We start from the raw sequence: 23,999 nt of genomic DNA, 5'->3' as shown, positions 1-23,999 counted from the left end.
ATCTTTGTATAACATCTGATCAATATATATGACTTTCTAATATCTTATATAATTTTCTATGAATATATATGACATCCTGAACAATATATATGACTTTCTGTGAATATATATAACATCTTGAATAATATATATAATTTTTTATATCTTTATATAGCATTGTGAATAATATATATAACTTATTGATATCTTATATGATTTCCTGTGAATAATATATATGGTTATTATGACTTTCTGATGCCACTTCCTATTGGTTATAATAACCAACAATATATCATATAAAGACACAAAAAATTATATATATTATTTAAAATATCATATATATTCACAGAAAGTCATATATATTATTCAATATATTATATATATTGACATGAAGTTATATAAATATTAGAAAGTGATGTATATTGTTCAAAATGTCATATATATATATATATATATATATTCATAGAAAATCATATATATTGCCATATATATTCATAGAAATCATATAAAATATCAAAAAATAATAATATTATATAATATTCTATGTAAAAAAAATATTTTTGATAAAAAATTTATAAAAAAAATTAAATAATATTAAATATTTATTTTATTATTAATTATTGATCTAATGTAATTGGATGATTCGCTGTGGGTTCATTCACCACATGTGGTGCATAAAATATTACTCAAATATGTGTACACATGCCCCATGTTCTTTAGGAACCTCCGAGGGCAAAATTGTCATCAGGTACCCGCATCAACCGGGTTCAAATGCCGGGGGTCGTTCTTGGGTAATCGTTGCGGCACTGACTTCCGAGTTCAGACGTCCCAAAGATACACGCTCCCGATCAGCTCCCAGCGAACAGCCGATCTCCACCGTTAACAGCGCAGGACACCCAATTTATCTCCCGCCACGTAGGCCACCCAGGATGAATCCAACCATTTGTGGGTCCTACTCCAGCCCCTGGGTACGTGTCGCCCCTCCACTCGCGTGGCGACACAACTCTCTTGTTCCACGGCGATCCGCTCCTCCGTCCCAATTCGCCCCGCCGTTCATCCCCGCCTCCCTGGCGAAGCACCTGACCGCTCCTCATCGCCCAGTTCCCCGCCGATCAAGATCCATCCCCCTAGGGTTTCAAACAGGAACTTCTAGGGTTGTTTCCCGTCCCTAATTTCTACTGAGGTTCCCAAGATCAGATTTTTCTCGGCCTAGGGTTTTGATTTCATTCGATTTCCCTCGAATTCCACCGCCATGGTGCTGATCTCCGAGATAACGGAGGACGGCGCGAAGGAGGGCGAGCCGAAGGAAGGAGATGGAGAGACGGAAGAGGAGGATAAGACCGAGGAGAGGCTCCAAGAAGAACGAGACGAGACTAAGGATAGACCCCAAGATCCGGCCGCGAGCAATCCCGCCGAACTGGCCTCGCCGCCGGCTGAGGACCCCAAGGAGGAGGCCCCGCTGCCGGCTGGGAAAATGCTCTACCATGATTATGCCCTTCGGGTGGCCTACATCATGCGGAGCTACCTCTCCATGCGGCAGGGCGGCGCCGCCGCGGGCGCCCCCGGAGAAGCCGGCAGCGGCGGACCGGGGGGAGAGGAGAGGTGCCGGGCGATGATGGAGGTGGTAAGGAAGGAGAGCGGGAGGTGGGCTGTCTCAAGAGTCGTGTTGGAGCACACCCACCCGCTCGAGCCGCCGCCTGACCCCGCCGGAACGATCGCCGGCGGTGGGCTTATGCCGAGGATGGACATGGAGTTTGATTCCATCTCGGCTGCGAAGGCATACTATAGTACTTACAGTGAGAAGATGGGGTTCAAGGCACAGACTGGCTCTGGGAAACGGTCGAGGGGTAATCGGATTTTGATCATGCAGAGGTTCTTGTGCTCGAAAGGGAGTTATCCTCCCTATGGAAGTGCTGCCGATAGTGCTGCGAGGAAGAGGAAGCGCGGTCCTTATAAGAAGAGAGTTCAAAAGAATGCGGAAGAAGCTAAGAAAGATGGTGAAGTGGTGGAGATAATCCAGGTCGAGAGCTCGTCGGAGAAGGCAGGGGCAGTGGGCGATGAGCACGGAGGAGAGGCCCAAAGTGGTCACTCGAAAAAAAGAACATTTTTGGCAAAGAAGGATATGATGCCAAAAGAACCACTAAAAGAGATTAATTTAGGAAAGGATTCGGCTGCCGTGGGCAAGGGCCAGGATGGTGGGAAGGTACCTTTGGTATCGAATCCAGCTCAGTCTAAGTTGCTGAGAGATCTTGGAATAAAGGTGTCACGTTATACCCACGAGGAAAGAAGGGATATAGTTCGCAAGTACATGCAGAAGAAGGGCAATAGACAAGCTGTTGATAGATCCATTAAGGTAATTCTCAGAATTTCCTACCATCTATTGACAGTGTTAGGGGGGAAGAAAGAGGTAATCTTAGTGGTACAGCATTTGATTTAATGAATAAAGATTAGATTCTCTCTTTCTCTCTCTATCTCTGTATACAAGATCTTAGGATATTAAATATGCATTGGATGTAATCAGTTTTGCTAAAATTTGTGATTTGATTCCGTAGCTTATGTATGCTTTTCTGCAGATTCCTTCCCGGCAAGCTCTGGCAGAAAGAAGGCAGCGAGGTGTTGGAGGCAAATTTCTTAGCAAAGAAGAGATGCAGGTAATATTTGTTCTTGTAGAAATCTTAGATTAAAATTATATATAGTGCATTTGAAATTTGATAGAAATGTTTCCCATCTCCCTCTTTCTCAAATATGAATCAGTTAAGCCTTACATTTGCTTCATGCCAAAAAGTAGAGTACCTAATATAATGTTGTTCCATGCCTTGGCATGTCAGAATAATTGTAAGGCATGTTAAAATACTTATGGGTAAAATTGACATTGCTTTTACAGTTAAGAAAGGTCAACTTTATTAAAATGATCATTTTGGTGCATTAAAAAGTCAAACCCTATAAGGCACACGTTATTAATTTTTCAAGTAAAAGAACACTGGGAAACTTCTTGGATGTGCATGTTGTTTCTGATAATGGTATGAGGAAATAAAAGTTGGTTTAAATATATGAAATGAAAATCTTTGACTTGTAAGCCATAAACTAACACGAGGTAGCTAACAGCATGTATTGTCACGTACAGGTAAGGAGTAAGAAGTGAAAAGCATCAAATGATCATGAAGAAAGTATGGAAATGATTTCACACAAATATTAAATCTCAGCTACATATCTGACTACATTAAAAATTTTACTCTAATATGGTGCCTATTTATTTGGAGCAATGGTTGTGCTTCTAGCAGGTCTGTCTGATGTATGAACATCATAATCCGGAAATTGCTAGAAAAGTGATGGTGTTCTCATGTAATTTTATTTCCTCATGTCAACCATGTATGCAATGGGGTTGGTTTCTATACCTGTCTCAGTGGCATGTGCTTTGACTGTAAATGCCATGCCAAGGGTTTGAAACTGATGTCTCTTCAGCCATCAAAACCATGTAACTATGGGGACTGTGCTGGTTTAGCTGCCACCAACATAAACTGAAGTTGGATTGGAACCTATATAACACATGCTCATCATAAAACAAGATGATGGCAGGCAAGCACATGTTGTATCATTTTCGTTGCCTGATTTCTTAAAGTTCAGGATAATAGTGTTATCAAGATCAAGTTTAAGTCATGAACTGTACAAGGGGGAAAATTTTTAGTTTAGATTGGATTTTTTTGATCTTAAGATTATTTTTCTTCTAATTTATTTTAAAATTAGCAATACATAAAAATGTGGAGAATGTAGACAAGGGTCAATTTTAAATTTGTTGAATAAAAAATTGAACATAATTTGCGAATTCCTGCACCATATGACATGTTGGTTGGAACAAAAATCAAGTATGGTTATTCCATATATTTATATTATCATCATATTAGTCTATTTGGTGTCTTAATGACCCAATGCATATATGATGACAAAGGCATGTAGAAAATACAAATGATTGTCCATATTTCCATTGTTGTCATCAATGGATTTGCAAAGATGATTTCTTTTGCATCTAAGGGAAGATGTAGTTGCTTCTTTCATAATTATAAAGACTGAACCGAATCAGCCGGTTGGCCCGGTCCTATCAAGAAACTGTTGAACCGGATCCTCAGCTGGTCCAGGTTTTTATAGGACTGGAAATGGCAGTTGAACTGCATGAGAATCGGTGTCCCGGCTGGTTTTTTTTTCTAAAAACCAATGAACTGGGTGGGTGGGTGAACCAGCCAGCAGAATTTTTGGGAAAAAATAATTTGAGTCAGGATTCAATCACACGATCTTAGTTTATTAACCAAACTATCAACCACTAGGACACCCTTCACTTCTTGAAAAATTATCAGGCAATATAAACTATATCTATGTTACTTGGAAATGTTGTTTACTCACTATTTTGATAATCAATTCTTTGCAATAATAAAGACAATAAACAATTATTTTTATGCAAAATTAAAGAAAAAATATATACAAAAATTTAAAAAAAATATATCTTCATCTAATGCATCTAGATACTTTTAAAACTATATAAAATAAAAATATCCATATGTGTTATATATTTCCCTAGTTAAATGAACCATAATTTTTCTATTTTATGTTATAGTAAAAGAGTAGTGTATGATGTAGACCAATGTGTTTCAAAAAGTAATATTTAATGTGAAAAAATAAAAATATTTTTCGGCAAAAAATAAAAATTATAAATAATTATGCATATTTTTATATTACATCTAATTTTTTAATATTTTAATTATTAAAAAATTTAAATTATGACTTAATTCAACTAATTGTCTCCATGTCCATTGTTGGATTGTTACTTGGTGACTTGGGCCCTTGGTTTGGCCAGTCACTCCTGTTTTTGTAACTATAGTTTGCTTCTTCTCTGTGATTTAACTTGATAAGGCATCATAAAAGTGAGTTTAGTATTCCTTCTGATAGAAGAAGGCATAATTTTAAACATGTTCAATGATGCATGATTCATCTCTTCAAGTATGGTAGTTTAATATCCTTTAAGGTAGATGTTGCAGCTTGTTTCTGGTTGATGTCGGAAAATCGAGAAGCACAGCACTGGAGCAACTTGCAAAAAAATCCGGATGAAGGATTGTGCTCCGACGAAGATCCTCCGATATTCAAGTCAGAACGCGCAAACAGAGAAGCAAAGTTTTAGCTCTCTGAGATGGCTTACTTATTTGGATCTTCGAGATTTGAGTATTTATAGAGGAAACGGCTGTGTAACCGTTTTTGGTAGATAGACTGGCCAAATTTGGTGCGATTATTTGGTTGTGATTCTCAAAATCAGGTGGTTATATCTGGAAGATTCTCAGGATCAGGTTGTTACGCCCATATAGCATTGACAGCTATGGCCAGATAGCGTTGACAGTTATGGCCAGTTGGTGCTTGCCTTTTAGATCTGAGCTCGATCAATCTATTTTCGAGGAGAGATCAGAGAGTGTGGCATGCCGATCAAGGGTTGGATCAAATCTTTTTCGCCCAAGGATTCGGATCAAGAACACGATGATGAGAGATTGGACAAAATAGCCTCCGATCAGAGGTCAAGACAGATACTTGTCGACCAAAGGTTGGGCAAACCACAACAATTAGGCTGCTTGAAAGGCGCTGATATGGACCCTATGGATCACAATAGGTTTGAATTTTTATACATCATCAGTCCATCCCAAATTGCTCCTAACAGATACCCCCTACTCTCCAGTCCGAGCTTTGGTCGGGCTATGGGAGTATTTATCTTGGCATTTTTGAATGGCTGGGGAGGTGAAGAGCTCTTTTTAAATCAAATATCTGCGCACGATTTTTTAGATGAAAAAATTGTCGAATTAATGATGAAATTTTCGAAATCTGCGCAGACGTCACTTTTCTCTGCTAAGACGCATTGAATGTGAAGACCATCGGCCAGCTTGAGCTAATGAAAGCTTGATGCGTGGTCCGTATTAAGAATTTGTACCGACTTGACGTCCTTCGAAAGATGTGCATTCTTTTATTTAAAAGAACGGCTTCTTTTGTTTTATTTCTCCTTCTGTTGATTTTGGTAAAATCTTTTTTTCTTTGCCATTTTTCTTACTCCAAAGCTCCTACAGATAGATTTTCTTCTTTCTTCACCATGCGAAGAGCCCTCAGAAGATAGTTACTTCCTTTTGATTTCTTGCTTAAAGGTAAGTCCCTCTTACCTTCTTGATTTTTTTTCTTTTCACTTCCCTTTAGATTTCTGTTTCCACGGTGGGTTTTGAAAACTCTAAGAGCGAGGGTCATGTGCGAAAGAAAGTGAAGGATCTAAAAAGCCCTAGGTCTAAAACCAACTCTTTGGTCGGACCTGGAGAGATCCAAACCGAGCTGACTTTAGGTGACTTAGAGTTGCTCCGAATCCAATACTACATTTCGGAGGAGTTCCATCTTGAACTTTTTGATTCCAATTCTCCAGTCCACAGTCCACAGTCCACCTCCAGGTCGATTCACGGTGTATGAGAAAAATCTACGGGATGGTCTTAGATTTTTTATTTTTTCCTTCATCTTTGAGCTTTTTAGGTTCTATGGGATTGCTTTCTGTGCTGTGTCCCCAAACTCCTTTAGATACATTATAGGGTTTCTTATACTTTGCTCTCGAATGGGAGTCCGACCTTCAATTCTTCTTTTTCGAGCCCTCTTCACATTAAAAAAACACCCATACGCCGACTGGCTGTATGTTTCCTCCTAGAGGGGTGTCTCTCCTTTGGTCTCTGGCGCTCCTTCATCCATTCATGGATGGAAGAGCTATTTCTTTTTTATTTCTTGTGCTTTGATAGACGATTGGGGGCTTCCGAACTAGGGTCGGATCGAAGCTTCATCCTTGAAGCCTGTAGAGTTAAGTGCCGAGGAAAAGAAAGAGCTTAGGGATCTCCTGGATCGCAATACTCCTCATCTGAATGAGCTTTTATCCGGTGAATCCCTTTTCTCGGCTGGGCTCTCCTCTAGCGACCTCAGGAGTGAGTAGGGTCGTTCATACTTTTCCTATTATATATATATATATATATATATATAGCTTTCTAACCCGACGTTTGTTGAATAATTGTAGAAATAGAATCCTGGGCAAAGGATATTGCGAAATTGAAGGCCTCTCTTCTGCAGAAGAGGAAGACTCAGACTGTCGGGACCGAGAGGAAGAAAAAGTCAAAATCTGCTGAACTCAGCCGAGAGCCTGTCACTATCAATCAAACAGTTTTTTCCGAGATCGGAGCAATTTTGGCTACATTTGCACTTACTCCAACCCTGACCATCGACTCACGAGAAGAAATTATCGAGCAGCCTTAGCTTTCCAAGACCTCTGCTCGAGTTGAGTCTTCTAAGGAGGCTGACGATGATGAGGCTCTTTCCGACGACATCCCGAAGGGTCTATTTTTTCAAGACTGGAAGGCTGTTCGAGAAGCTGTTGAGAATTCCATAATTCTGGCAAAGTTGGAGTAGATGGACAAGATGAGTATTTCCAGTCTGAGGAAACTGTCTTTGACTATGGGTCACCAGGTGTAGCACTTATCCTGTCACCCCTCCTCCCTTTTAAACTTTCTCTAACTTAGTTGATTTGAAATGCAGCTGCTCCATGTTCTCGTTAATTTGTCGGACCGCTCGGTCAGAAAGGCACAGGCGTGAGAGGCTGAGAAGAAAGCTGAGACGGAGGCTCAGATAGCTCGGGCAAAAATTAAAAAACTAGAGACTGAGGCCAAAAATCTCCAGGGGGCCCTTGGGTAGGTGGAGGCCGATCTCGCTCTCATCCTGAAAAGGGAGAAAGAGGCTGAGAGAAAGATCGAGGAGCACATTCAAGATGCCAAGCATTCTTCAGTCGAGAAATTGAAGGCATTACCTGTCTTTACTTAGGAGATGGCTTGAGCAGTGGAGGCATTTAAGGCATCTGAAGAATACCGCAATAGCCATGTGACCTTCAGTGAAAAAATTTTTCATTAAGGCTCACAAAGAAGGTTGGGTTGATTGCGAAAGTCAATAGAAGAGGAGCATCCGGAGCTTGATCTCACCTTCCTGGACTATGAAGATGAAGATGACGAGGGAGTTTACACTACCTCTGAGCTCCCCGTCTCTGAGAAGGAGAATGTTGCTGAGCCGCCTTCCTCTTCAACTGCTGATGCAGGTCTCTCCGAGCCTTCTTCAGATACAACTCCCCAATAGAAGGTCAGAAATTGAATGCTTGTACTTTTTGCCCCTTTTTCTCTTTTTTTTTATCTCTATAAGAAATTTTTATTTAATGAAATGAAATTATGAGCTTTTTGAATTTATCACTTTCAATTGTTTGTATAGTCGGTAGATGATGCTTCCGATGTCGGCCCTATAGTTGCTGCTCTTTTACTGACCACTCTTCCTTCGATGACGGTAGTTAATATTAAAGCTCATATCAAGAGCTTTGAGGAGAAACTTAAATTCTTCGAAGGAGAGGCCGCCAATCGGAAAGAGAGATTCAAAAGGCTCAGAAGAAACTTGACGAGGCTGAGAAAGAAGTCAATAGACTTCAACAAGAAATTTGGCAAGGAGTTGTGGCACACAGTGCCAAGAAGGTAGAATTGATGGAAGAGATACAGAGGGTATTCGACGCAGCGGGAATGAAGTCCTGGGGCGTGACGACGAAATTGACAGTATATCGTCGTCAGCTTGACTATGCTCATGAAGAAATCCGCACCTTGGAGTCCCTGATCAAGTGTAGGGAATTTGGATGGGTAAGGTCTACGTGGACGTTGCAACTTCAAGACGAACTCCACAATGTCAAAGAGGAAATTTCGAAGTTGCAAAGGGCATTGAGTGGCAAGAAGACCGTCGTCGCTCCTAAGGATGTACAACAGCGAGGCATCCAAGTGACTGCTCCTATTGTTGACGTTAGCTCGAAAGAGCTTCTTTCGGTCTCCCATGACGAAAGATCTTGGTCGGAAGAGCGAGAATCAGAAAGCCAATCTCCGACAGGAGGAGCTTCTTCTTCTGGATCTCATGAGCAGCTGATGGACAGTTCTCAGTCGACGATCCAACAATATTTGCCGTTGGGCGTCATTCCGACTACAGCTTCTGTCGGAATGCACTTCAAATTTTGTACCCACAGCTTGATCTGTTCGAGCTGCCCAACCCCGAGATGGACATGGAAGACGCTTTGATGCAGCTACATGAAAAACGAGCGAATACTTACATATTTTTTGAATTCATGATTCTCCACAGAGCGCGGTGCATCGAAGAGGTGCAGCCAACCGATGATGCCCCACCAGTCGAATAGCTAACTTTTTCTTTTCTTTCATTTTATTTTTTCTCTATTTTGTAATGTCAGACAGAGCTGACCAGACTTATAAATGCTTTCTGTTGGAATTAAAGTTACTTTTCCAACCATGCGTTCATGTACGTATTTTTATTATATTTATATATATCTATTTTTTTATGTTGTCGTGTTCTGAATCATACTGACTCTACATGGTTGCCATAAAACATAAAGGCTTTGATATCTCGAGGTCGATCAAAGGTCGAGTTTCAAATATAAGTCGATTTGAAGCTTTTAACATCTTGAGATCGATCAAAGGCCGAATTTCAAATATAAGCCGATTTGAGGCTTTTAACATCTCGAAGACGATCAAAGATCGAGTTTCAAATATAAGCTGATCTGAGGCTTTTAACATCTCGAGACTGATCAAAGGCTAAGTTTCAAATATAAGCCGATCAAAGGCTTTTAACCTCACGAGGCCGATCAAAGATCGAGTTTCAAATATAAGCCGATCAAAGGCTTTTAACATCTTGAGGCCGATCAAAGATCGAGTTTCAAATATAAATCGATCAAAAGCTTTTAACATCTCGAGGCCGATCAAAGGTCGAGTTCAAATATAAGCCGATCAAAGGCTTTTAACATCTCGAGGCCGATCAAACGTCGAGTTTCAAATATAAGCCGATCAAAGACTTTTAACATCTCGAAGTCGATCAAAGATCGAGTTCAAATATAAGCCGATCAAAGGCTTTTAACATCTCGAGGCCGATCAAAGGTCGAGTTTCAAATATAAGCCGATCTGAGGTTTTTAACATCTCGAGGCCGATCAAAGACCGAGTTTCAAATATAAGCCGATCAAAGGCTTTTAATATCTCGAGATCGATCAAAGGTCGAGTTTCAAATATAAGCCGATCAAATACTTTTAACATCTCGAGGTCGATCAAAGGCCAAGTTTCAAATATAAGTTGATCAAAGGCTTTTAATATCTCGAGACCGATCAAAGGCCGAGTTCAAATATAAGTCGATCAAAGATTTTTAACATCTCGAGGCCGATCAAAGGCCAAGTTTCAAATATAAGCCGATCTAAAGCTTTTAATATCTCGAGGCCAATCAAAGGTCGAGTTCAAATATAAGCCGGTCAAAAGTTTTTAACATCTCGAGGCCGATCAAAGATCGAGTTTCAAATATAAATCGATCAAAGGCTTTTAACATCTCGAGATCGATCAAAGATCGAGTTCAAATATAAGTCGATCAAAGATTTTTAACATCTCGAGACCGATCAAAAATTGAGTTTCAAATATAAGCTGATCTAAGATTTTTAACATCTCGAAATCGATCAAAGATCGAGTTTCAAATATAAGTCGATCTGAGGTTTTTAATATCTTGAGGCCGATCAAAGGTCGAGTTCAAATATAACTCACACTTATATGTGGAAAGACCAACATTGACAAATCGAAGTATTCATTCATGCATATACTTCAGTAAAATTACAATATCATTGATAATATATGCGGAGGTTAGCTGAGTTCCATGATCTTTGGAGCAGAGTTCCATCAAGCTATTTCAGTTTATAAGTTTCGGAACGTACTTTCTCATCCACCTGATAAGAGTCTTCTCAATTAGGTGATAGCTTTCCTCGCTCCGTAGGTTATGAGACTTCGACGTGCCGTAACATCGGATCACCAACTCGGAATTTCTTCGACTTGACTCGAAAATTGCAGTACTTGGCCACCCTTTGTCGGTAGGATGCCATTCGCACAGCAGCTCGTTCTTTGCTCTCCTCAATCAGATCAAGGTTGGTTCGTAACCATTCAGAGTTGGTATCCTCGTTGTACTTTTCGACTCTTAAGGAAGTTCGATCTCAACCAGTATAACTACCTTAGTTCTGAATGCGAGGTTGAATAGAGTTTCTCTAGTCAGAATTCTCTGAGTTGTTCGGTATGCCCGCTACATATGATACAACTCGTCAACCCAGGACCCCCAGTCCGATTAAGTCTAGCTTTCAGACCTTGCAAGAGAGTCCTATTTGTTACTTCGACTTTCTCATTTGCCTGTGAGTGTTCGATTGAGGTGAAGCGTTGTTCAATTTCAAGGTCTTCACAGAATTCTTGAAGTCGTGAGCCACTGAATTGCCTGCCATTGTCAGTTACCAGCATCCTCGAGAGACCATAGCGGCAAATAATGGATTTTCAAATAAAGTCTTTAACTCTAGCCTCTGTTATTCGGGTCAAAGGCTCAGTCTCCATCCACTTTATGAAATAATCAATGGCCATCAGGAGGAATTTGCGCTGACCTAAGGCTTGAGGATAGAGATCCAGGATGTCTATTCTCCACTGAGTGAAAGGCCATGGAGCGGTGATAGAAGTAAGGGGCACCACTTGTTGATGCTGAATATTAGAAATCTTCTGGCAGCGATCACACTTTCTGACAAAATCGAAGGTATCCTTTTGCATCAAGGGCCAATAATAGTCTTACCAAAGGATTTTGTAAGAAAAAATCTTTGCGCCCAAATAATTTTCATAAATCCCCTTATGGACCTCTCTTAGCGCATAGTTTGCTTCGAACTATCGCAGACACCTCAAAAGTGGGAGAGAGGACCGCTTATACAACTTGTCATCATGAAGCACATAGCAGGCAGCTTGCTTACGGATTTTTCGAGCTTTCCGACTGTCAGATGGTAATTCACCCGATCTGAGGTACTTCAGCAAGGGGTCAATCCAATAAGGCTCTTCTTCAATCTGCTGAACAATAAGAGGTTCTTTCAGGCTTGAGTTCTCCAATACCTCGATGTAAGTTTCTTTTTGGACTTCGGATGGTAGAGAGACTGCTAGCTTTGACAGCGCATCCGTCCATGTATTTTGTGTCCGAGGTACCTCTCGGATATCAAAGCTCAGAAAAAATGTAGTTAGTTCTTTTATCTTTTTGAGGTACCTCTTCATGTTCTCTCTGTGAGTTTCATATTCGTCTTTGACTTGCCTCATCACCAGTTGAGAGTCACTGAAGACCTTCAAGTGTTTGGCTCTCATATCCTTTACAAGTCTAAGTCTAGCAATTAAAGCCTCATACTCTTCCTCATTGTTGGTGGTTGGAAATTTAAATCGCAGAGCATACTCCGCCACATCACCTTTCGGTCAGATTAAGATGATCCCGGTCCCTGATCCTGATGAATTGGATGACCCATCCACATGAAGAATCCACTGATCTTCAGGATCAGGGTCCATATTTATTTGTTCCCCTAGCACCATTGAGCTGCTTTGTGCAACCTCTGAGCCCTCCTCATCGGGGATGGTGCACTCAAGGATGAAGTTCGCCAAGACTTGAGTTTTGATAAAGGCCTCGGGCGGAACTTAATGTCGAACTCAGAGAGTTATAAGACCCATTTTGCAATATGTCCCGACGTGTTCGGACGGTGTAGGACTGTCTTGATTGGCTGATTCGTGAGCAGCACTATTGTATGAGCTTGAAAATAGGGCTAGAGCTTCTTTGCCGTTGCAACCAGAGCAAATATTAATTTTTTCAACTTTGTGTACCTGGTCTCAGCATTCTTAAGGATCTTATTTGAGTAATACACTGGTTTTTGGATTCGTCATTTCCGGATAAGAACCGAACTAATTACCGACGGAGATACGGCAAGGTAGAGTAACAATTTTTTTTCAAGTTGGGGCTTTGTAAGCAAGGGTGCCGAGCTAAGGTATTGCTTCAACTCAAATCTTTTCTGATACTCAATCATCCATTCGAAGTCCCTCGGCTGCTTGAGGATTTGGAAAAAAGGCAAACATCTCAGCCGATTTGAAGACGAAATGATTGAGTGAGGCAATCCTTCCGGTGAGACGCTAGACTTTCTTTACATTTTTTGGTGGGGACATCTCCAGAATCGTCTTAATCTTCTCCGGATTCGTCTCAATTCCTCGTCGGGAGACCATAAATCCGAGGAACTTTTCAGAGCTAACTTCGAAGGCGTATTTTATGGGGTTCAACCGCATCTGGAATCGGCGTAGGGTGTTAAAGATTTCTTAGAGGTCGGCTATGTGATCTGAGATGGCTTGGCTTGTTACCAATATGTCATCTACATAGACCTCCATGTTGTAATCAATTTGATCTTTGAATATCTTATTCATCAGTCGCTGATATGTTGCTCCAGCATTCTTTAGCCCAAAGGGCATCACCCTGTAACAATAGAGCCCAGAGTCAGTAATAAAGGCCATTTTTTTCTCATCCTCAAGTACCATCCGAATTTGGTTATGATTGGAGAAGGCATCCAAGAAGGTGAGGAGCTCGTGCCCAGAAGTGGTATCCACCAATTGATCTATTCGAGAGAGAAGATAGCTGTCTTTGGGGCAGGCTTTATTTAGGTCAGTGAAGTCGATGCACATGCGTCATTTTTCATTCGCCTTCTTAACTAGCACCAGTTAGCGAGCCAGTCAAGATACATTGCTTCTCGGATAAAGCTGGTCTTGACTAGTTTGTCCATCTTTCAGCAATTGCCTTCTGACGCTTTAGGGCAAAGCTTCTCTTCTTCTGTTTTATAGGATGGAAGGTCGAATCCACTCTCAAGTGATGAGTCATCACCTGTGGGTCTATGCTAGGCATATCCGTTGCCGTCCGAGCAAACAGGTTCGCATTTTTTTGCAAAAGAGCAGTTAGCCGAGCTTTGGTTACCTGATCTATAGATGACCCGATTTTCACAGTTTGATGGGGATTTTCTTTCCTCAAGGGGACCTCCATTAGATCCTCGGACGATCGAGCATGCTCCCTGATCAGATCATCACGAGTGTCCAAATCTATTGGGAGTTCAGGTTGAGACACTGTCGGCTATTCTTTCGCCCGTAGTTTAGCAGCAAAATACTGTCGGACCATAGCCTGATTGTCTCAGATTTGCCCCACTCCAGCTTCCGTCGGGAACTTCATCATCAAGTGGTAGCTCGACGCCATTGCCTTCAGTGCTCCTAGATTTGGTCGGTCAAGTATTGCATTGTAGGCTGATGGCAGGTTAAGCACAAGGAAATCAACATGAACAGTTGCCTGCTTGAGTTTGGTTCCTAAGATAAGGGGCAGTCTGATAGTCTCCTCTAAAATTATCGAACTCTCAAAGAAATCTTGGATTGGAGTACTGAACTTATTCAACTGTTTAGAAACAAATCTCATTGCAATGAAAGCAGCAAAGTACAAAATATCAACATAACTTCTATTATCGATGAAAACGCGATGTACATTGTAGTCAGTTATATTAGCAGTAATAACCACCGCATCATTGTGCGGGATTTGTACACCTTTAGCATCTTGTTCTGTGAAGATCATTAGCTCCTCGAACCGAGGCCTCTTCGCCACATGCGACTCCTCCAACCCAGACGACCCCCCAGTTATCATATGAATTTCACCCCGTAAGGGTCGATCTTCTACTATTGCCTGCCCCTCCTCCCGTGGTTGTGCCGGTGCCGACTGAGGTTGAGGCTGAGGGGGTTGGCGCTGTCGCTGCTGAAGCACGGGATGTCTCTGTTGTTACTGCTTGACTCTTGGAAGATATCGGCGTGGAGGATCTTGTCGTCCGATGAATTGATCCAGTCTCCCCTCCCGAATCAAACGCTCATTTTTCTCCTTGAGTTGATAACAATCTTCAGTATCCTGACTATGGTCACGATGACAGAGGCAATACTTGTCTGGATCGCGGCATCCTGGATTTGTCCGCATCTTAGGAGGCGGAGGCAGCTCGGCTCGCACCTCCATCAAGATCTCTCTCTTAGAAGTATTTAAAGGAGTTAGCTCACCCGTTCGCCTCGGAGGTGAACGATTTCTTCTTGGTGAAATATGCCTTCTCGACGGAGATCTTCAACGGTGGTGATTTCCACCATTTTGTCTGGACGAGCGAGCCCCATTCTGCTCTTGATTCCCCACAGTTGGGGTTATTCAGACGGTTTCTTCCACCAGAGAGTCTTCCAATCGGGCGTATTTCTCTATCCGAACCAATATTTCTGAAAAATCCCAGGGAAGGTCTTCAATAAAAGTCGTCCATCAACAATTCATCCTTCAGGATGGATATTGCGATCGAGTGATCTAAATCGCGAACTTCCAACATAGTCCCGTTGAACCGAGCTACGTAAGACTGAATGGACTCGTCCTTCTGTTTGATGGTTTGGAGGTAGTCCGAGTGCTTTTGTTGTCGCCGACTGGTGAAGTGGGCAGCAAAAGTTTGGCTCAGTTGTCGAAAAGAGTGAATAGAAGCTGGCTTCAGAATAGAGTACCAATGTCGGGCTGCCCCTTTCAAAGTGGAGGGGAAGGCTCGACACAGGATAGCATCAGAGGCTTCCTGAAGGAGCATGACTTCTCGGAAGTTATTGACATGATCGGCAGGATTTGTGGTCTCGTCGTAGCTCTCCAGCTAAGAAACTTTGAAGTTTGGTGGGATAGACTCTTGGAGGATGCTTGCCGCAAAAGGCGGTTCAGAATCGAATCCGTTGGACGAGGCTGATGGGTTGTTGCAAATTTGCTGGATCTTTCGATCCATTTCTTGAAGTCTTCGCTTGACTTCCACATCTCGGTTGGTATGCACTTCAGAGCGCGGAGGAGATCGTCAGCCGGGGGTTGAATCATGCCCCGATCAAAAGACTCAGAGATCGTCGTCTCCCTGGCTCTTGGATATGATCCACCGCCAGTCGTTAGATTTGATTCGCCAGCTGTGGTGCCGGTGAAGGCTGGATCACTGCCTGTGGTGCCGGTGAAGGTTGGATCACTGCCTGAATGATAGCTGTTAATTGCTGCACCTGCTGGAAAAGTAGGTTGAATTGCTCCACGATCACTGCCGTGGGTTGGTGCACCGACGCAGGAACTTCCACCGTCGTCGGAGGTGCGGGAGCAGAGTGATTTATTTCATTCTGCACCTGTCGGGAGGTAAAGGTGTTGGTTCGTCGGGAGGAAGTCCTACGTGGAGCCATCTTTAAGAGTTTCTGACTTGTCTGCTTCTTTCTACAGGATCTGAAATTTGGCCCTTCCTCTATCTGTTGCAGCTTGTTTCTGATTGACGCTGAAAAATCGAGAAGCACAGCGCTGGAGCAACCTGTAAAAAAGTTCGGACCGGAGGATTATTCTCCGGCGAGGATCCTCCGATACTCGGGTCAGAATGCGCAAACAGAGAAGCAGAGTTTTAGCTCTCTGAGATAAATTGCTTACTTGGATCCTCGGAGTTTGAGTATTTATAGAAGAAATGGCTGTGTGACCGTTTTTGATAGACTGGCTGGCTAAATCTGGTGTGATTATTTAGCTGTGATTCTCAAAATCAGACAATTATAGCTGAAAGATTCTCAGGATCAGGTGGTTACGCTCATATAGCATTGATAGTATGGCCAGATAGCGTTAGCAGCTATGACCAGTTGGCATTTGCCTTTTGGATTTGAGCCCAATCAATCTGTTTCTGAGGAGAAATCAGAGAGTGTGGCGTGCCGATCAAGGGTTGGATCAAACTTTTTTTGTTCAAGGGTTCGGATGAAGAGCATGTTGACGAGAGATCGGACAGAATAGCCTCCGACCAGAGGTCGGGATAAATACTTGCCGATCAAAGGTCGGACAAACCGCAACAATTAGGCCGCTTGAAAGGCGCTGATATAGATCCAATGGATCACAATGGGCTTGAATCTTCATACATCATCGGTCCATTCCAAATTACTCCCAACAGTAGATTATTGCGCTGACCGTTTACAAATGATTGTAGGAATATGAAGATTTACTCTTTACAAGTCACGTGCTAGAGATTATCTGTGATGCAAAAATCATTTGAATATTCAAAAAGTGAAATAAATTATAGTAGATGGAAATTCTATACAGTATAATATATGAATAATGTAATCATGTGGGATCTTGGGATCCAAGGAATCATTCAATGCATAGCATGGCCCAGATTTTGCTATCCTCATTAATCTTGTTTTATGTGAGTTCCATATTGTTTAGGGCCATTTATTTGGATTGTAAGATTCATATTGTTGATTGTAAGATCCCGAACCCCGGTGGGGTTATTCAATTCCAATCTTTGAAGTATGAGCAACAAATTGTGGGCTAACTGCATTACCAAATCTTGATGAATCATATTTCGATTATTGAAGTCGTCAGGCAAAAATTCAGTTAGATTCAGGTGTAAAATTCAATCTTTAACTGTATTTATTAATTAAGATTAGTTTAAAAGAATCAATTCTTTGTATTAGAATTGCTCGAGGAGTCCTAGCTAGAATCTGAACTGGATTGTGCGACTTTGTTTTGTTAGAAAGTTTAGGTAAAAGTTTGAAATACATTTTCCATGAGTGCACCTTTTGCTGAACTAACGACTACTGGAGTATGATCCTTTTTTTTTTTTTCAGTGATCTTGATTGACTATTTCAGTACGATTTTGGATTCCAATTATACTCGACCAATGCAATAGTATTGATGAATATAAGCTGATACATTGTGCCAAGATACCAAGGATAGGTGTTATGGTGGTGGTCTTGCCTAGGCAACTTGGTGGTCTTGCCTGGGTACTTGGACAACCCAAGCACCTAGGTTCTTGGTGCTTTCCAAGCCTTGAAAGAAGGCAATTGCAAAAGTGTCTTGGTTGCACCTGGTTGCCTAGGCACTGCCTTTGTGTCAGGCTGTTGATTTACTAAAGGCTTTAAATTATTTAATTAGCTATATAGTTAAGTAAAAACTTTTATTTCACGTGAGAAAGAAGTTGTATCCATTTATAATATCTTCTCTTAAAATACTAATTGACACTTGAACATGTTGTTTCGAAGAACTCAGTTTTAAATACTTTAAATCACTCAATGGAAATGTTACTAAGTATTAAATCATGCATTTTATTGTTTCATAACTTAAGTAATTAGATAACTTTATCATTCATCAATATGATGTTTGTTGATTTGCTTTTTGTACACCATATATGACTCTGTATATATGAAATACAAACAACTGTCTATTTTTAGGGATTTTCTCATTCAAACACTTGCCTGACTGCCTATGAATTTTGTCTAGGTGATTTGACAACATTCCTAGGATTTAAGAATTCATCATGGACCATCTATCTATCTGTAAGGCTGTCTCCAAAATTTTGAGTTATAATGAACATTAATGATAAATCTGGTTTAATTCTACTCCCATCTGTTTATTCATTGTGTCTCCCTACTGAGGCTTGAGGAATCGCCTTTGTCTGCTCTGATTTGTGGGTATGATTGCCATCTAAACTTTTGGATGTTCCCCTTGCCAATTTTCAGCAAACAAGGTCTGAAGTTTAGTTCACAACTTAAAATCCAACATGCAACTCAGATCTTATCTTAAATCAGATCTAGCCTGTTGTGGATTTGATCTACATTGCATCAGGTTTCATTCCAGTTTTACCCTATACATCATCTATTAGGTCATACTAAGACCTAAGGAAAAGTTTCCTTTCATTGTCATCTCCTCTTCTTCCGACTCTTCCTTTGAAACTGCAGGGAAAAATGTAATGCTAGCTAAAAGTATGTATATCCATAATCGTACATTAACAGTAGGGAAAAAAATTAATCATGTGGCAGTTAGCAATCCATGCCTCTTTTTAGTGTACATTACGTGCCGTGATCTAATCTTAGTATAGCTCAAACTTTTAATTGCTTCTTTATCTGTCTGTCTTTAAGTCTATACAGCTCTCACAATTGTTCCCAATCAAACATCATGGCTCAAATCCATCTCATCACTTCCCACAACCATGATATCTTGGCTGTCCTTTTTGCCCAATGTTAGATGTGATCACAGATACATCAAATACTGCATTTCTACTATTTTAATGAGAGAAACCCAAGTGATTGGACTTTTCTGTTGGTAGCCGAGTGCCTTTCTGTAGCTGAACTTTTCGAGCTGAATTGCCCTATGTAGGCAGGCATCTCAAGTCTCAATGCCGTCGGGAAGAGAACAAAGGGAAAGCTCTATGTGTGCAAGCTTTCCCCCCTTTCAGTGTACCACAAGCCATACTCCCATGTCTCCTCTTTTTTCTTCCTTAATCATGTGCATTATATGTCTGGTCTAGTCTTATATAGTGCTACCTGCATCATATGTGCTGGGTTCTATTTTAATAATAAAGAGGCTTTCTTATGCAGTTTCATATCTTTATGGCCCATATATGTATGTTGGCATGACCCATCATTTTCCTAGTATTTCTCAAGAATATAAGAGATCTTTACCTTTTCTTACATTTATTTACTTGCACATGCTTATTTTTAGGGATAAAAAACATGTGATTCTTAATTACAAGGTCGAAGTTTCTAGCCCTTCCTCTGGACTCTAGCATGCTATTTCCCCCAAATAGTTGGGATTAGGTTCAACAGTTACAATTATGGTTATTTGTGAATGTTTAATTTCTTGCACCTCTATGCAGCTTAAATTGGAAGAAATGGGCCTGTTCCTTTTTTTTTTTTTTTACCATGCATGGAGCAATAACCTTAGGACCACCTAGTGCATCCTTTAGAGTAATTCTTTGTACCATATGCAGCTGTTTCATTTCAGATGTTCGTAAATAATTGTTGTAAATGTATCAGTGGTGAGGTTTTCTGCATCTGTCATCTTATTAATACTTCTTAACATTTCATGTGCATCATGCTGTTTATTTGTGGATTCTTCATTTCCCCGAAAACCTGATGAGTTGTTTTAGACCTTGAATAGACAGGAGGAACCAGCAGAAGAAGAGCCAGAATTGCCTGAAGAAGTAGTTGCAAATGCTGGGGGAGTGCCAATAGTTGGTATGGTGTTTGAAAATGAAGATAAAGCTTATGAGTATTATGTCAAGTATGCTGGAAGTATAGGTTTCAGTGTTCGGAAAGGTGGGTGCGATAAATCTGCCAGAAACATTACTAGATCAAGGGTGTATGTGTGTTCAAGAGAGGGGTTTCGCCTTAAGAATGAGGCAAAGAGACCTAGGCCGGAAACAAGAACCGGTTGCCCTGCACAGATGGCTATTAAAATCACATCAAATGGTAAATACCGTGTGACTGAATTTGTGTCTGACCATAACCATCAGCTTGCAGCCCCATTAGATATTCAGATGTTAAAGTCTCAGAAGTTGTTAACAAAGGTTCAAACTAGAGGTTGTGAAAAGGCTAGTCTAATCCCTGCTGGATATAAAAATTATCTGCGGGCAAAACGTTGGAAGGATACGCAGGTGGGTGATACAGGAGCCATGTTGGAATACTTACAGAAGATGAAAGGTGATAATCCTTCTTTCTATTATGCCATTCAGGTTGATGAATATGATCAACTGACCAATGTCTTCTGGGCAGATGCAAAATCCATGATAGACTATCATTATTTTGGTGATGTGGTATGTTTTGACACAACCTATAAAGCAAATAATTATGGCAGGCCGTTTTCTCTATTCATTGGTATCAATCATCATAAGCAATCTGTTATCTTTGGTGCAGCATTTCTGTATGATGAAACCATGGAATCTTTTAAGTGGTTGTTCGAGACATTCAGAGCTGCAATGAGTGGGAAGCAACCGAAAACAATATTGACTGATCGATGTGCAGCTATAAGCAATGCAATAGGTGCTGTCTGGCCAGATACCACCCAACATTGTTGTGTGTGGCAAATATACCAACATGCTGTCAAGCACTTAGCCCATGTCTTTGAAGGGTCTGAAACTTTTGTGCATGATTTCAGCCAATGTATTTATGATTTTGAGGATGAGGAGGAGTTTCTTGCAGCATGGAACTCCATGCTAGAGAAGTACAATCTCAAAGATAATGAGTGGTTGACTAAACTATATGAGGAAAGGGAGAAATGGGCTTTGGTGTATAGCTGGCATATATTCTGTGCAGATATAAAAAGCACACTACGAGAGGAAACTTTAAGTACTGTGCTGAAGGAATATTTGAACTCAGAAAAAGATATATCAGAATTCTTTAAACTATATGAGATGTTGCTACATGAGCGACGATATGCAGAGGTACAGGCTGATTATCATGCAAACCAAGGTACTCCTAGAATACCTCCTTTGAGGCTGTTGTGGCAGGCTGCAAATGCATACACACCTGTGGTGTTTGAAATGTTCAGAAGGGAGTTTGAATTGTTCATGGATTGCATGGTTTATAGTTGTGGTGAAGTTGGAACATTATCTGATTACGGGGCTACTGTCAAGGATAAAAGTAAAGAGCACTTTATTAGGTTTGACTCATCAGATGGTTCTGTCATGTGTAGTTGCAGAAAGTTTGAGCATGTTGGTATTCAGTGTTGTCATGTACTGAAAGTACTTGATTTCAAAAATATTAAAGAGCTACCCCCACAATACATTTTAAAGAGGTGGAGAAAGGATGCTAAAGCTGGAAGCATAAGAGAGGGTCATGGTTTAATGCTTGATGGTGATCCTAAGACATCTCAACTGCATCGTTATAACTCTCTTTGCCGGATATTATATAAAATTGCATCAAGGGCTGCAGAAAATCAGGACACGTTCACATTGATGGTTAACCAAGCAGATCAATTTCTTGAACAAGTTGAGCAAATTTTGCAAACAAAGCTTCTTGAGAGACCATCCCTTGCTAATGCCTCAAAGGGTCAACATAATAATCTGATTGGGAGTGGAGATATACACCATGATAATAACCATGAAAGCCAAAAGATGAGTGGGAAAAAGAAGAATAGTGGAAGTGTACGCCGCAGGCATCAAAGTGAACAGGAGACAAATAGAAGGCAAAAAGTGAGAAAAGGTTTGTGCGAATCTTGCAAAGTTTTATGTGTTCATCCCTCTTTTATGTTCATGTAGCCTTTCTAGTTGGCTTATAGAATGATTGGTTATAGGACAACCTGAGGAGGCAGAAGTTGGATCGAGGGATGATGAACCCGATGTAGCACCAAACAACATTCCCTCTCCATCAAGAAATCCTTCTAATCAGTTCCTTGCACCAAATCATTTTATGCAGGTGAATTTTGGTTTGCATTTAGGTACATGGGACCTTAAGGGTATACTTAACATAATATTGAATGTTTGCAAAACTCATGTTTGCTGGGTCATAGGGTCCTTATGTAACTCCTCATCAATTTGGACTTGGCACAGCCCAAGGCTTTCGTCCCATGACCCAATTTGGTCAGGTTAGTCTGCATTGATCTGTGTTTCAGATATTTTTATTGTCAATTGGATTTGAATGTGTTTATATACAATGCAGGATTCTTCATCTTCTGCTTTACACCAGCAACTGTTCCATGGCAGTGCCCACTTGACTCAGGTGATTATGTTACTTGACATAGTATCATTGTTCCATGATCTTGTGTTTAGTAACACTACTTTGCAGCACTGCAACTTTGCCTGACATGCCTTGCCACCTCTTCGTTCACTCTCTCTGTCCCCCTTTTTTCTTCCTTTCCAATTTTATCCATTTATTTTGTAATCACCCATGGTCTCTGACTTGATATAAATAGTGACTTCTTGGTCAGGTGCCATGCCATGAGGCAGTGGCTAACGTTTAGGTTTACTGTATCAGTTTCATATATTTTCACTTTACTAACTTGGATAATCTTTTGAGAATGTGGTGCAGGGTTACCCAACTCCTGATATGCATGCCCTGCAGTTTGTTGGGAACAATTCTCAGCTGGACCACCAGGGAGGTGACCAAGGGCACTGTGCTATTCCAGTGTGGGATTTCTTATGATGTGTGTTCCACTATTCCATAATTAAATAATCCTCTTTCAATTCTTTTTATTTGGCCCATGGTTTTATCATTTAAAGTTCCATCATCGGTATGATCAGAAGGAATGATTTAAGAACCATCTGTCTGTGACTTCTGTGTTGTGGACTGTGAATAATAGTCATTAAAAGTCTACTTTGCTTTTGGAGGTGGCAGAGATTTTTTTAAAACTACCATAACTGTAACATCAAGACTTGTACCAGCTAATTGGTAATAACTTTATGAATCTTCATTTGGCCATTATTCTGATTAAGTGTATATCTGATGGCATTGACAGTTCTATTTCTAAAACTTTTATCTCAAATTCCATCCATGTTAGCTTTGCGGAGATTCTAACTAATGATGCTAAATGAAATATACCTTGCTTCTTTTATATTGACAGGTCTATCTTGTTCCCCAAAATCTTGATTGGAGGTCTATTTTGGCATGGAAGGCAAAGTTCTTTTGATGCAAGTTTGTAAACTATCTCACCATCGTCCACTTGATGTGCCTGCAGCTAAAATTCTGTACAGCAAACTTCAGATGTGAGACATGCATAATCAGCAAATATTAGTCAGGTTTGGAGCAAAACATTGAAAAATATATGTAGAAATCAGGGGATACAAATCAGTAGGTGTCTTCCAGAGTTGTAAGTCTGTCATTTTCTTTCTTTTTCTCCATTTAGCCTTTTCCATTGTCTTTTGTGTACTTGAGATCGACTTTGCTGTTAATAATCATTGTAGCCACGAATTTGTATTTATTTTTATTACTAATAAATCACATCTCACCTGCCTTGAGCTCTTCATCTTTTCACCGAAGGAACACTCCAAAGGTTGCATGATTGTTGATATTGATCATTCATTTGGAAAAAAGCTTATTTTGGTGAAAGTCTTTTTATGTTGCCTGTGTGTGTGTTTATCTAGAATAGCACCACCTTTGTATTTGTTTTTTGAGACTAGATTTTCACCTTCCAAGTTTTTTAAGGTTGCCCTTACAATGACATTCTACCTAGGGAGACATCCATGGAAGATGAGATTATTTAGGCCCAAAATTTTCTATATATGGGAAAATAAATTTGGATGGTCATGTTTTTCGGTTTGATTTTAATTATATAACTTGATGGATACACATTCCCCCCCTTTGTA

The 23,999-nt window shown here is 40.6% G+C and overlaps 1 protein-coding gene across 2 annotated transcripts; it reads left to right on the top strand.

Annotated features, from left to right (window-relative positions):
* The first annotated feature begins 771 nt into the window (after positions 1-771).
* Positions 772-23,667, top strand: LOC105049226 (protein FAR1-RELATED SEQUENCE 7). Of its 2 annotated transcripts, none has more exons than XM_073260652.1 (8): positions 772-2,332; positions 2,553-2,630; positions 19,848-21,900; positions 21,992-22,113; positions 22,208-22,282; positions 22,384-22,416; positions 22,726-22,840; positions 23,258-23,667. In XM_073260652.1, exons 1-7 carry the CDS (start codon positions 1,232-1,234, stop codon positions 22,837-22,839), a joined length of 3,576 nt encoding a protein of 1,191 aa, XP_073116753.1. In that variant the 5' UTR covers positions 772-1,231; the 3' UTR covers position 22,840; positions 23,258-23,667. The 2 variants fall into 2 exon arrangements, with proteins under 2 accessions (XP_073116753.1, XP_010927107.1); XM_010928805.4 differs by having other exon boundaries at positions 776-2,332; positions 22,357-22,416.
* The last annotated feature ends 332 nt before the right edge of the window (positions 23,668-23,999 follow it).

Source organism: Elaeis guineensis, chromosome 7 (genome assembly GCF_000442705.2).
Source record: "Elaeis guineensis isolate ETL-2024a chromosome 7, EG11, whole genome shotgun sequence".
NCBI lineage: Eukaryota > Viridiplantae > Streptophyta > Magnoliopsida > Arecales > Arecaceae > Elaeis > Elaeis guineensis.
This window is presented reverse-complemented; position numbering and strand designations above follow the sequence as displayed.